Genomic DNA, 13,694 nt, shown 5'->3' with positions numbered 1-13,694 from the left:
ATATTAACTTGCAAAATACTTTTATGAAAAACCCAATTTTTTTTTTTAAAATCTGGACTTTTATGGACTAACGCAGTATAAATAATGGAAGAACAGACAGACAGTCGGACTTCACGATCAAAGTAGGGAGTCTCCAACGCTTCACCGTCCTGCTGGTTTATGATGCAGGTAAATCTGAATGAATTATACTTTTGTGCTCAGAGTAACTGAAATATGAAGTGGTTAAATTATGGATAATTTGTCCGAGCTATAGGGGTTATAGCGTGTCAATACTGACAAACATTTAAGCATTTATATCTTTGCTGCTGCTTCTTACTAACATGAACAGGTCGCAGTAACACTGTAACATCACAAATCCATAATAATGCAGACTGACGGGCTGTGAGCCTCACTCCCCCGTTAAGCCACATTATGTGTGAACTGCAGAAATAACCATGTGTGAAAGAGAAAACTCTGAAAATCATAATATGTCCTCTTTAAAACTTTTACACAATGTGTGAAATAACTAAATAACAGAAACACCTCCCACGCTTCCCTCAATCTCTGACAGGTGGAGAGAGCGGAGTTAGTATGACTCATTAAAGCACAGGGGCCACATTTATGGGAAATACACCAGGTTGATATAATTCATCCTTTTCTTTAAGGCCTTCTCCTGGATTATCTAGTTTTGCCCAAATTACATATAATACATTGAATTCCCTCCAGCTCGTCTGACTGTGAGTCCCAGCAGCTCTCAGTAACTTCACCACAAGCTGAACTACTTTCTCTTTCCTCCATATATCCACCCACACACTGCTTACCTGCAGAGGACACACATGACAGGAGACAGGTGAGGAGACACACAGAGACGGTCAGTACTGAAGAAGACTTCTTCTTCTACTGGTTAATGTCTGTCAGTATGTTTTACAAAGTCAGTAAATGGACCTCGATGTGAGACAACTTGTCACTGTGGAGCGGCTTCTTTCTTCGACTCGACACCACACCCAACCTGTGAAGGGAGGGAGGAGTCATGTGATGCACATGTAAACTGCACATGTAAACGCTCTCGGACACAACTCGGGTCAGTTTATCTGTGCCACTCTGTCTTTCAGCACAAGCACAATGCATGATGGTAGATATCACTTGGTTAATGTACACTGCTCTTCACGATGCATTATGGCTCCACTATGATAAGGTATAATAGCTCTCACTATATATTCAGACAGCACTACAAAGTTGAGTTCACCTCATTAATGATTGGTCGCAGGAGTAAATACAGTATATCCTTATATTTCCACACAGCCTAAAACATTTCAATCTTGTGTATTCTAAAAAATCTGATGAAGGTGTGTGTTGATGCCCTGAGTGATGCTCCTGATAACACCAGTACGAGTCGCCCAAGTCAGCATTAATGTGACTATAAATATGAAGCTTCACAGCTCATTGTGACAACTCATTACTGCTCTTTTACTTTATTGACAAAATATTCAATAACAGTGAAAAAGACACGAGAAAAACTTTATACAAATATCAGAAAAAACAAAAACTACCAACACAAAGAACTAGTCCAACGACAGGGAAGGTAAGTCAAAGGGATGAACTGTGGACTGTCTGTCTGTCTGACTGACTGACTGTGTGTCTGTCTGTCTGTCTCTGACTGCGTGTCTGACTGACTGTCTGTCTGACTGACTGTCTGTCTGTCTGACTGACTGACTGTGTGTCTGTCTGTCTGTCTCTGACTGCGTGTCTGACTGACTGTCTGTCTGACAGCATCTCATCTCACAAGTTAAACAGCATTTCAAAAAAACAGTCACACAAACACTGAAAGGAGCGTTTAGCTTAAAAACGGTGCTCGGTGGTGACATTAGCGATGACGTCATCATATTCGTCCAATTCCTCATCGTCCTCACCAGGTGTGGGCGTCGTCATGGGAACAGGCAGGGCACTTTCTGCAGAGTTAAGTACTCAATATTTATAAAATTAACCAGGAGAAACTGTTGTTTTTCTTTTTTAAAAACCAAGTATGTTATAATACAGTATTGATTGATTGATTGGTTGGTTAACAGTTACCGCCCTGTTGTGGAGGTAACATTAGATATCAGAGGGTCGGTGAGTGATTCAGGGTGTTACCTGTGGGCCGTTGTCGATACTTGGACACCATGAGGTAAGTGGAGACCAGGTATGGAGAGGACACCACGATGTAGCGGATCACTGTCAATATAGTCACGGCTGATTCAGAAGCTGCAGCTGAGCCGTGCGTGTCTGGAAAAACAAAACACACCTGGTCAGGTAATATCTACAATCAGTAGCCCAGAATAATCACAAATCAACAAGCACGGTCAGATTTAATGAAACGAAGAAGCAGATCATGTTTGAGAAGCTGGAGCCATGAAATGATTGTTTGTTTTTTTAAATTTGAAGACAATTTACAGAGTTATCAAAATAATAAATTAATCAACTAATTGTTTCATTTTTGTGTTTACAGTTTATGCTCAGTCATATTTTATTAATCTCTATCTTTTGAATGAACAAGTCTTAATGTGTTAAGAATGTCAGGCGGTCAGATGAATGTGTAATAATTCATGAGTAATAAGGAGTTAAAGTCTGAAGCCCCTCGTGCCCCACTTTTTTGCGTATGGTGCAGCCATAGAAAGAAGTATGATAATGACTGTAGCATGTGTACTGGGACATGACCCACAGATACTGTCATGTATTGATCCAAAGAGACAGATTTATATGAGGTTTAAACACGACACCTGAGCTGCTGGAAATGGTTCACACCACTAGATGTCACTGTGTTTCTGTGTTCAGGCCACAAATTCACAAGCTGCAGATCTCACAGATTAAAATCACTGATCAGCTAAAATCTTTTCACATTTTTGTGAAGTTAAATAAAATTTTCTTAAAATCTGAAATGTAAATAACTTCTGACAGTCGAGTTCACACCTGAGCTCACCTCTGACAAACAACCAGCTGGGCGGAGACTCTCCATGACCTCTGATGTCACAGCTGTAGAGGCCTTCATCAGACTTGTCAACATGGTGGATGGTCATGTGACCTGTAGTCTCTGTGATGAGGGAGCCATCTTTATAGAAAGCAGCTGGGAGGTTGGAGGGAGGGGTCTTTGTTTTACAGTGCAGAGTGACGTTTTCTCCCGCCGTCACAGGGAGGACAGGACTCTGCAGGATCACTGCTTTATCTGAAACAGAGAGACTGAAAAGACTTAAAACACAACATGGATACAGACTTCTCCTTCTCCACCGCGTGGTACCAGCTCGACCCGCCTTCTCTGGTTTTCCATTGGGCAGAAGTTGTGGATAAACCTGTTACTGGCGTCCAGGTGTTTGTATTATTCTGTCCAACCCGTTTCTATCAGTGAATGTAGGTAAATAAGAGAAACAGCTGTATAATGTCACACATCCTCCACAATGATCATCAACATCTGTCTGAAACGGTTTTAACACCTTCATGAAGGAGGATTTACTGCAGGACTGTTGCATTAGACTCCATCAGTTTAATGTTCCTAATAAACTGATCACTGAGTGAATATTAGTGATTATCAGCTGTAATCACAGACTGTAAAGAGCCTGACTGGAGTTAACTGCTGGATTTCTGTTCTCACCTGTGAACCGACTCACCTGGTGACATGAAGATGTTCTTTATTATTATTATTATCACCGATAAGATGTTTGACCCCGCCCCTTTTAAAATGTCACACAGTCACACGTTTACTCAAAGATATTTGATTTTATCGGTTAAAAGAAATAACGATACCGATCATCGGAAACCCTCGGTGCGCTCGTGTTGTGTCGCCTACCGTACACCGTGATGTTGGCGGAGTTGCTGCGCTGCCTGGCAGGCGACTCGCACCAGTACACGGCGCTGTCGGGCTGCTTGGCCGTGTGGATGTGGCAGCCGGAGGAGGTGGGAGTCCCCCACTTCTCTCCACAGCTGGACAGCTTCCCGCTGAAGGTGGTGAACCTTCGGACCGTCCAGCCGCGGAGGCCGCTGTCGGCTCCGCAGCTCAGGGACAGGTTCTCGTACTCGATCAGCTGGGACGAGTCTGGAAACGCCGTGAGAGAGACCGGCTCAGAGTCATCTGTGGACAGACAGACGTAGTTCGTCATGGCAACATGAACCACCCCAGTCTTTTAACAGTTAGATCCCAATCACTTAGAAGAAAATCTGAACAACATCCAAAGAGATCACATTGTAATGAGTCATGGTTTCAGTTGGAGGATCATGTTTCACTTACATGGAAAAATATAAGAATGATGATGTTGTTGACAAACATCTGATCTGTGCGTCTCTGTAGCTGAACTCTTTATTTATTGTCTGTTACGACACATTTTACTTTATCAACCCAAAAAACTGCACTTCCTGTGTTTGAGATGCGGCACTTGATCATATTGCGATTAATTGTTGAGCTGTAGAATAAAAACCAACAGATGCTCTGCAGGTTGAAAGATATTTAACTTTCCGTCTGTTGTAGTTTTGTCTTCCTCCTGAGGAACTTTAGCCCAGTTTCTATACGTATGAAAACATTCAATAACGATCTTTACCGCTCAGCAGCAGCCAGCTGGGTGGAGACTCTCCGTGGTCACTGATCACACATTTGTAGGCACCTTCATCAGACTTGGAAAAATTGCGGATGATCACGTGACCTGTGAGCTCAGAGCCAATCAAGACGTCATCTTTATAGAAAGCAGCTGGGAGGTTGGAGGGAGTGGTCTTTGTTTTACAGTGCAGAGTGACGTCATGTCCCTCCGTCACAGGGAGGACAGGACTCTGCAGGATCACTGGCTGATCTGAAGGAAGACAAAGACTTTCATGAAGGATGTTTACCTGTGTTGACAGGACACGCCTCTCCACGGTGCAGAGGGCGATTTAAGGTTGTTGCCTGATCGTCGCGTTGTCGTCTGTAACTTCCCAAAACATACAATAATCCTGATGATACATCCTGATAGTGACGGGACGTTCAGCACAGGTAGAAACCCTCTGACTGTCAACGCAGTTTGAAACAGCTGTTGCTGTGAAGCTATCTGGTGGACAGGTGGTTGATGCGCCGTTACACAGGTGTTCTGGGTAATTTTGGCACAAAAAATGTTAATCATGCTCCTCATTTGTTTTTGTTTTTTTCTATTTCAAAATAACAAAAAGTACTGAAAAGAGAACCGTTAAATTACCGGATCAATAAGCAGTATCAATAATAGTTGTACCGTTAAAATCTTAACATTACCTGTCCCTATCTACAGTCCTCTGAGAATTAGCCTAGAGAAACCATGGCAACATGTGGAGGGCCCAGGTAGCTATGCTAATGCTAATGCTAATGCTAGGTGAGCGGGAACAACAGAGCGGTAAATGGCTGAGCAGAGTCACATGGACACTGTGGTTGTCAACAAGTAAACAGCCGTTACCATGGTAACTGTACAAACCGAAGCCGCCGCCGGCTGGAGCCTGGAAATGCTCCGAGGACATAAACAGAGTGAAAACCTGAAGCCTGTCTTGGTTTCCACGGAGACGAGTCACCGTACAGAGAGCCACTTCCTGTTTTGGTGAACGCTTCCCTGTGACGAGCCTGTCGTCACACACACGAGCGGTCACTTCCTCCGCTCCAGGTGTTCACCCAGTGACAGTGTGTCGTGACTCTTACTGGTGACGGTGATGTTGACGGCGTTGCTGCTGCGCCCGTGTTGAGACTGGCACCAGTACACGCCGCTGGTGGACAGCTTGACCGTCTTCATGTCGCAGGTGGAGGAGGTGTCGCTGCCCCAGCCCGACCCACACTGGGACAGCTGCAAACTGGGAACACACCAGTAAACCCGTCATCTACATGTGTCAGGATATCAAACGTCAATCAACCCACAGTCACCATGGTAACAGTTGCATTCTCCATCCATAACCATGAGTGAATCGTCACCCATCCAGATGTGTTCAACCCATTCACCATCTGGCCAGAGTCAGAACCTCGTCCAGATGTGTTGGATCATGTCTGATGTCCTCAGCTTTCAGTCATCATTAACTCTGATTCCTCTTTGAACTGTGATGATTGGAACAGAGAAACGTCCCAGGGTGCATTTCTGCCCACCTGTCTCCATCTGTCTCCACCTGTTTCTACCTGTCTCCACCTGTCTCCACCTGTTTCTACCTGTCTCTACCTGTCTCCACCTGTCTCCACCTGTCTCCACCTGTTTCTACCTGTCTCTACCTGTCTCCATCTGTCTCCATCTGTCTCCACCTGTCTCCACCTGTCTCCACCTGTTTCTACCTGTCTCCACCTGTCTCCACCTGTCTCCACCTGTTTCTACCTGTCTCTACCTGTCTGTACCTGTCTCCACCTGTTTCTACCTGTCTCTACCTGTCTGTACCTGTCTCCACCTGTCTCTACCTGTCTCCACCTGTCTCCACCTGTTTCTACCTGTCTCTACCTGTCTCCATCTGTCTCCACCTGTCTCCACCTGTTTCTACCTGTGTCCACCTGTCTCCACCTGTCTCCACCTGTTTCTACCTGTCTCCACCTGTCTGTACCTGTCTCCACCTGTCTCTACCTGTCTCCACCTGTTTCTATGTACATGAGTGGAAACTTTGATTTCTCAAATATAGCAAAAATGAGGTGAAGTGTTGTATTGTGTTGTTGTCTGTTGTAGTGAACTAATCTCTTTGTGTTGTGTTGTTGCATTGTTGTGTGCTGTGTTGTTGTGTGTTGTGTGTTGTTGTGTGTTGTGTTGTATTGTTGTGTGTTGTGTTGTTGTGTGTTGTGTGTTGTTGTGTGTTGTGTTGTATTGTTGTGTTGTTGTGTGTTGTTGTGTGCTGTGTTGTGTTGTTGTGTGCTGTGTTGTGTTGTTGTGTGTTGTGTTGTGTTGTGTTGTTGTGTGCTGTGTTGTTGTGTGTTGTGTTGTGTTGTTGTGTGTTGTGTGTTGTTGTTTGTTGTGTTGTTGTGTGCTGTGTTGTGTTGTTTGTTGATACCTCTTTGTTGTGTATCTCCACACCGTCCACTCTCCAGAGGACTCACAGCTCACAGAGATCTCCTCATACTCAAAGTACTGAGACCTGTTGGGGACGACTGTGACGGAGGCTGAGGGACAGAGAGAGAGACAGACAGACAGACAGACAGACAGACAGACAGACACAGACAGAGCAGTGATGGTTACATCACAGCACCAACACTGGGTTTAAAAAGTCTTTAAAATTGATTTAATTTCAGTTTCCTCAGAAAAAGACTTAAAAGTTTTAAAAAGATCAACTTTGATTCACTGTGATTTTTACCTGTAAAATGTTTTTAAACAGAAATCCTCCAGTTCCAGACTGAGTGTCAAATTCATACGTGCACCTTTGAATCATTGACCATAGGTGTGGCTGAGTGTGAATGGTTGTCTGTCTCTATGTGTTTGCCCTGCGATGGACTGGCGACCTGTCCAGGGCGTCCCCCGCCTCTCGCCCGAAAAGATGCTGGGATAGGCTCCACCCCCCCCACCCCCCCCCCCCCCCGCGACCCTACTAGAGGATAAGCGGTAGAAAATGGATGGATTGAAGTACTGAGGCGATGTGTTGATTGGTTGGATTCTTTCCATTGACTGATGAGCAGTGACGCAGGCAGAAGCATCCAACAGGTGATAAGGGGCGTGTCTTGTCTGTTCGTGTCGACCTGTGGGGGTGGAGGGGCCGGTTGCACCATGACTCAGGTTCACAGACAGGAAGCAGGTGCACAGTTCTAGTTGTGAATCTGGCACCTGACCTTTGAACCACCCGCCGTGTGCTTCAAACCTGAGGGTGACGTCACAGAGGCGACGTCCATCTTTGTTTTCAGTCTCTGGTGTGGAACAACAATGGCTGCCGGAGCGCTTTGTTTTCTGTGCTGTTAACGGTGTCGAGGACGCCGCAGACCGCTGTCCTGCGTCTTTGACAATGGTCTGATGATGTGGCGACGCTGCGGTCGTGGTTAGGGACAGACGGTTTGGGTTAGTTAACCTCTGTGTTAGTTAGTGAATGACGGTGCGTTAAAAAGAACAGCTTCGACTGTTGCCAGGAAACAGAGAGTGAACAGAGGTCACGGGTGTTTCAGTCTGATGATTTGTTGGCACATCCATCCACCGTGACCCCCTCCCCCTGTGTTCACCTGACCCCTCCCCCTGTGATCACCTGACCCCTCCCCCTGTGTTCACCTGACCCCTCCCCCTGTGATCACCTGACCCCTCCCCCTGTGATCAGCTGACCCCTCCCCCTGTGATCAGCTGACCCCTCCCCCTGTGTTCACCTGACCCCTCCCCCTGTGATCACCTGACCCCTCCCCCTGTGATCAGCTGACCCCTCCCCCTGTGATCAGCTGACCCCTCCCCCTGTGATCACCTGACCCCTCCCCCTGTGTTCACCTGACCCCTCCCCCTGTGATCACCTGACCCCTCCCCCTGTGATCAGCTGACCCCTCCCCCTGTGATCACCTGACCCCTCCCCCTGTGATCAGCTGACCCCCTCCCCCTGTTGATCGGATGTTGTTGGAGCAGTGTGCTGAAGCGTCTGATGTGGTTGTTGCTGGGAGGACGGCGTCTCTCTGCAGCGAGCAGATGTCAGACAGGAAGTGGTGGGCGACGGGCCGCAGGCGCAAACCAGAGTCCATCAAAGACTTTAAGCTTCATGAAGCAGAAACTTAAATATCAACATCCACAGAAAAACAACACAACAGACTGATGGACACACACACACACACACACACACACACACACACACACACACACACAGTGAAACTCACCACGACCGTGGGCAGACGTCAGACAGATCGACACTGAAACAACAAGTTTGTGTTGATGAACTTTTCCCTCGATCAGATTTTCAGCTTCATAAACTTTCAAATGAGATTTTTCTATTTGATAATCGAAGAGTTGAACAGGTTTGAAATATCTACGAGTCAGAGCTCCGTTAAAAACATCTGTTCAGCTGTTGCTTGTGTTTCTGATGATGGATATGATTATTGATCGAAGCTGTCTGTACTCACAGAGGAAGAGCAGAGGCGTCTTCATGGTGTCTTCAGAAGTTTCACACTGACCGCCTCGACGCAACAACATCCTGTTTTAACTGGGGGGCGGGATCAGAGGGAGGGGCGCCGTGCCAGAGCAGAAATACAGATTTTAATTTGCCTTTAGATCAGGTATTGATTTATTAATGCTTATCAATACTTATTGGATGCACGTGTCTGTTTGTGGTCGTCAGGCTTCTGTGTTGCTGTGATCTGCTGCTGAGTCTGAACAGACAGGAAGAACAGCACTTCCTGTTTGTGTCGGAGCTCGTCCTCTGAACAACACAGGTGAGTGAGTCAGGTGCTGCACGGCTCCGACCTCAGGGGTCATCACCGGCTACAGCTTCTGTCCTCAATGTCTCTTTGTCCGTCGACCTTTACAGTCCTTAAAAACCCTGACTCCACCTGCCTCCACCTGACTCCACCTGTCTCCACCTGACTCCACCGTCTCCACCTGTCTCCACCTGCCTCCACCTGTCTCCGTCTGTCTCCACCTGACTCCACTCCACCTGTCTCCACCTGTCTCCACCTGTCTCCACCTGTCTCCACCTGTCTCAACCTGACTCCACTCCACCTGTCTCCACCTGACTCCACTCCACCTGTCTCCACCTGACTCCACCTGTCTCAACCTGACTCCACTCCACCTGTCTCCACCTGACTCCACCTGTCTCAGCCTGACTCCACTCCACCTGTCTCCACCTGTCTCCACCTGTCTCAACCTGACTCCACTCCACCTGTCTCCACCTGACTCCACCTGTCTCAACCTGACTCCACTCCACCTGTCTCCACCTGTCTCCACCTGTCTCAACCTGACTCCACTCCACCTGCCTCCACCTGACTCCACTCCACCTGACTCCACTCCACCTGACTACACTCCACCTGACTCCACCTGTCTCCACCTGTCTCCACCTGTCTCAACCTGACTCCACTCCACCTGACTCCACTCCACCTGACTCCACCTGTCTCCACCTGACTCCACCTGTCTCCACCTGACTCCACCTGACTCCACCTGTCTCCACCTGTCTCAACCTGACTCCACTCCACCTGTCTCCACCTGACTCCACTCCACCTGTCTCCACCTGTCTCCACCTGTCTCCACCTGTCTCAACCTGACTCCACTCCACCTGTCTCCACCTGACTCCACTCCACCTGTCTCCACCTGACTCCACCTGTCTCAACCTGACTCCACTCCACCTGTCTCCACCTGTCTCCACCTGTCTCAACCTGACTCCACTCCACCTGTCTCCACCTGTCTCCACCTGTCTCCACCTGACTCCACTCCACCTGACTCCACCTGTCTCCACCTGACTCCACCTGTCTTCACCTGACTCCACCTGTCTTCACCTGTCTCCACCTGACTCCACCTGTCTCCACCTGACTCCACCTGTCTTCACCTGTCTCCACCTGACTCCACCTGTCTCCACCTGACTCCACCTGTCTCAACCTGACTCCACTCCACCTGTCTCCACCTGTCTCCACCTGTCTCAACCTGACTCCACTCCACCTGTCTCCACCTGTCTCCACCTGTCTCCACCTGACTCCACTCCACCTGACTCCACCTGTCTCCACCTGACTCCACCTGTCTTCACCTGACTCCACCTGTCTCCACCTGTCTCCACCTGTCTCCACCTGACTCCACTCCACCTGACTCCACCTGTCTCCACCTGACTCCACCTGTCTCCACCTGACTCCACCTGTCTTCACCTGTCTCCACCTGACTCCACCTGTCTCCACCTGACTCCACCTGACTCCACCTGACTCTGGGGTTGTGTTGTTGTCTGGAAACCCTTGGAAACGATGACTCGGAGACCACCTCTCCTCCTGATTGGGTCTCATCAGTGACGACCATCAGACACATGGAGAGACATGAAGGGCACGGCTCAATAAAGAGAGAGATCAATAAGTGCCAAAGTGATCGATAATGAATCAGAATCAAGGTTTAAGTTTGAAATAACTGTGTTATTGATTTAAAGTCATATGACCCAGACCTAGCTTAGCATGGGTGCTCCACACTGCTAACACTACATGTGGTGCTGCGGTTTCTTTCGTTCTCTGTGGTTTCTAGGAAACGGCTGCACGCTGTGGTGTGATGTGCAAACTGGTCACATCAGTAACAAAGAAACAGGAAACACCTGAAGAAGCCGACTGCAGTGACGGCAGAGGTGGCGAACACAACAACCCCCATGATCCCGTGCTACTTCCTGATGTCACCAAACTCCAAACAATCCACATGAACAACTTCGAATCAGTGACAACGCCTGAAAACTACCAGTGACATTAATGTGAGCTGGAATCTACTGATTTGTAAATACACGACATCCAAGTTTTAATAATGAGCGGGAAATCACAGTGAAGTTTGTCGTTAAAGGTAATTAAACTTGTAAAGCATTCTGTTCAGTTGTTCAGTGGCTGAAATGAACAAAGGGACACGCTGTTCGTCACCAGCTGATCGTTGTACGAGCACAATAATAAACACACACGATGAAACCGTGTCCTCATATTTTTAATGTGATCTCATATTTCTTTATGGAAACCAAGAAAATAACATGTAATGTAAGGAATAATAAAAATAACAATACTCGTCCAAACTTTGAGTCAAAATTCAAATGTTTAACTTCATATATCGCCATGTTTTAATATTAACAGTAAATTATGATAATCATTGTTTATATAGTACATATTGTAATTTGGATGGTAATAGTAATAGTTGAATTACTAAATCTTAATTTTGACCTTTTTATAAACTAATAATATAAACATCTCAAGTTTCAAAGTTTTTTACTTACTCAAAACTTTTGGAATATGATTTTCATAAACAATAACTTTAAATATAACTCTTGTATCTAACTTTAAACTGTTATAAAGGAGTTCTGTAATCGTACGATCAAATGAAATCAATCGTATTAATCGTCCTGTCGTGCACCAGAGAACAACAGTTGATCACGTGGTTAGTGACAGTAGCTAGCAAAAAGCTAGTATTAGCATGTCATAGCATGAAAGAAACATACAGCGATATATATATATATAAATTGTTTGAGGCTACATACAGTTTGTGATCTAAAGAGTGTACGTAAGGAGTGCTTAAGTTTGTCCAATCAGAGGCCTCATAGCTTGCTCTCAAGGGTCACGTTGTCTTTTTCTTGACCAATCCCGTTGCTGCTTGGAGGCGTGGTTCCACCTTCTGTTTCATCTGCTGAGATTTAGATTTTTAAAAATGCCATTAACAGTATGATCTAATCATTTATCTCATTTTAAACATCAGTCAGTGAAACAACTGACCTTTGACCTGCCGGGCCAGGAGGCGGGGCCCTGCCAGTCCGATACCCAGCGCTCCGATGGGAGCTGTGGTCAGAATGGCTAACACGGCTAACGTTAGCACATCCAACCCGAACTTTATTAAGGCCTCGTCCCCCTCCTCCCTCGCCATGTCCAACGCCTTCGAGCCGATGGCAGCCTGATAAATAAACAAACACACATAAGCACGAGCATGAACCCTAGAACCCACGGGTCTTCACCAGGTTCACCTCGTCACCGAGGGGGTTCTATGGCATCTTTACGGGGGTTAAGGGGTAGCTGTCATCACTAAGGGTTCTGGAGGTTTCTGAGTTCTCCGGGTGGTTACAGTCATCATGTAGAAGATTATATCGTCACTGAGGAGGTTGTAGGGGTCATTCAGGTGGTTCTCTCAGTCACTGCTGAGATTCTAGTGGTTGTATACGTGGTTCTAAGGCCTTTCTAAGGTTTTAGTGTTCAATGAGGAGCTTCTGTTCTCATGTAATCACTGAGGAGGTTCTATTAGTCCGCTGGAAGGTTGTAATAGTCACCGAGGAGGCTCTAGGGGGTCCATTGGAGGGTTCTGTTGGTAATTGATTGAGGAAGTTCTAGAGGTTATCTAAAGGGTTCTAGTAGTCATTAAGGAGGTCATTTTGGCTTTAGTTGACTGTAAGGAGGTTTCAGTGGTCCTTTTGGAGGACAAGTAGTTATTGAGGAGGTTCTGGAGATCCTCTAAAAGGTTCTAGTAGGTGTAGGTGAGTCTAGTGATCATTAAGAGGTTATAGTCATGATTGAGGAGGTGTTGGAAGTCTGTTCTGTGATTAGGAATAGTCCTAGAAGAGGTTTTGTTGGTCCTTTCAGTGGCTCTTGTGGTCACTGATGTGGTTCTAGTGGGTTCTACACAGACCTGTACGGTGGCTTTAGGCAGCCAGGCCACAGCGATGAAGAGTTTCTCCTTCAGGTTGAATCCTCCAAAATGAACCAGCAGGAAGGTGACGAGCAGACGGATCACCAGACCGGTGCCGATACAGGCCAGACCCAGACCTGAACACGCCAACAACAGGCGTAAAAATGGTTGTGGTGGTTCGACTGTATATATACGATGATTCGTTGTTCTGTGTGTGGTTCTTACCCACGGTGCTGGGGCTGAGGGTTGCTATGGTGATCTCTGCTCCAATCAGACCAAACAGAAGAGGCTGGAACACATCCCATGACCGACCCACCATGGCTGCCACCGGGGCCTGGATGGACAGACAAACACATCTGGATGATGGCAAAGGTCAAAAGACTTTAAACGAGGATGAAGCCAGATGTTTGATCCAGATTGGAGTGGTTCTGATGATGTGAGGTACCTTGTCGGTTTTCCAGCCGAGAGCAGCCAGGAAGGCCAGCACCAGCGTACAGAGGCCACCAGCTCCGGCAAAGCCAATAA

General features: G+C 46.9%; 2 protein-coding genes across 4 annotated transcripts in view; both read right to left on the bottom strand.

Moving 5' to 3' along the window:
- Nucleotides 1-1,134: 1,134 nt before the first annotated feature.
- On the bottom strand, nt 1,135-9,021 carry LOC130164291 (Fc receptor-like protein 5). Of its 2 annotated transcripts, XM_056368934.1 has the most exons (9): nt 8,969-9,021; nt 8,726-8,758; nt 6,946-7,054; nt 5,633-5,781; nt 4,542-4,787; nt 3,797-4,078; nt 2,936-3,178; nt 2,110-2,241; nt 1,135-1,928 (listed from the first exon to the last, which is right to left on the bottom strand). In XM_056368934.1, exons 1-9 carry the CDS (start codon nt 8,991-8,993, stop codon nt 1,819-1,821), a joined length of 1,329 nt encoding a protein of 442 aa, XP_056224909.1. In that variant the 5' UTR covers nt 8,994-9,021; the 3' UTR covers nt 1,135-1,818. The 2 variants fall into 2 exon arrangements, with proteins under 2 accessions (XP_056224909.1, XP_056224910.1); XM_056368935.1 differs by lacking the exons at nt 5,633-5,781; nt 6,946-7,054; nt 8,726-8,758; nt 8,969-9,021 and adding an exon at nt 5,397-5,578 and having other exon boundaries at nt 1,141-1,928.
- A 2,455-nt stretch (nt 9,022-11,476) lies between these two features.
- Nucleotides 11,477-13,694, bottom strand: part of LOC130164290 (sodium/hydrogen exchanger 9B2) — a 5,555-nt gene continuing 3,337 nt past the window's right edge. The window contains exons 9-13 of one of the 2 annotated variants that reach the window (XM_056368932.1): nt 13,615-13,694; nt 13,395-13,503; nt 13,170-13,306; nt 12,269-12,443; nt 11,477-12,182 (exon numbers count right to left, since the gene is read on the bottom strand). The exon at nt 13,615-13,694 is cut by the window's right edge and continues 70 nt beyond it. In XM_056368932.1, coding sequence (XP_056224907.1) covers nt 12,094-12,182; nt 12,269-12,443; nt 13,170-13,306; nt 13,395-13,503; nt 13,615-13,694 — 590 coding nt within the window. In that variant the 3' untranslated portion in view covers nt 11,477-12,093. The remainder of the gene's footprint in view (nt 12,183-12,268; nt 12,444-13,169; nt 13,307-13,394; nt 13,504-13,614) is intronic. The other variant, XM_056368933.1, reaches the window with a different exon arrangement.

Source organism: Seriola aureovittata, chromosome 23 (genome assembly GCF_021018895.1).
Source record: "Seriola aureovittata isolate HTS-2021-v1 ecotype China chromosome 23, ASM2101889v1, whole genome shotgun sequence".
In the NCBI taxonomy this organism is placed as follows: Eukaryota; Metazoa; Chordata; class Actinopteri; order Carangiformes; family Carangidae; genus Seriola; species Seriola aureovittata.
The sequence above is the reverse complement of the archived record's forward strand: the minus strand, read 5'-3'. Positions and strand labels throughout refer to the sequence as shown.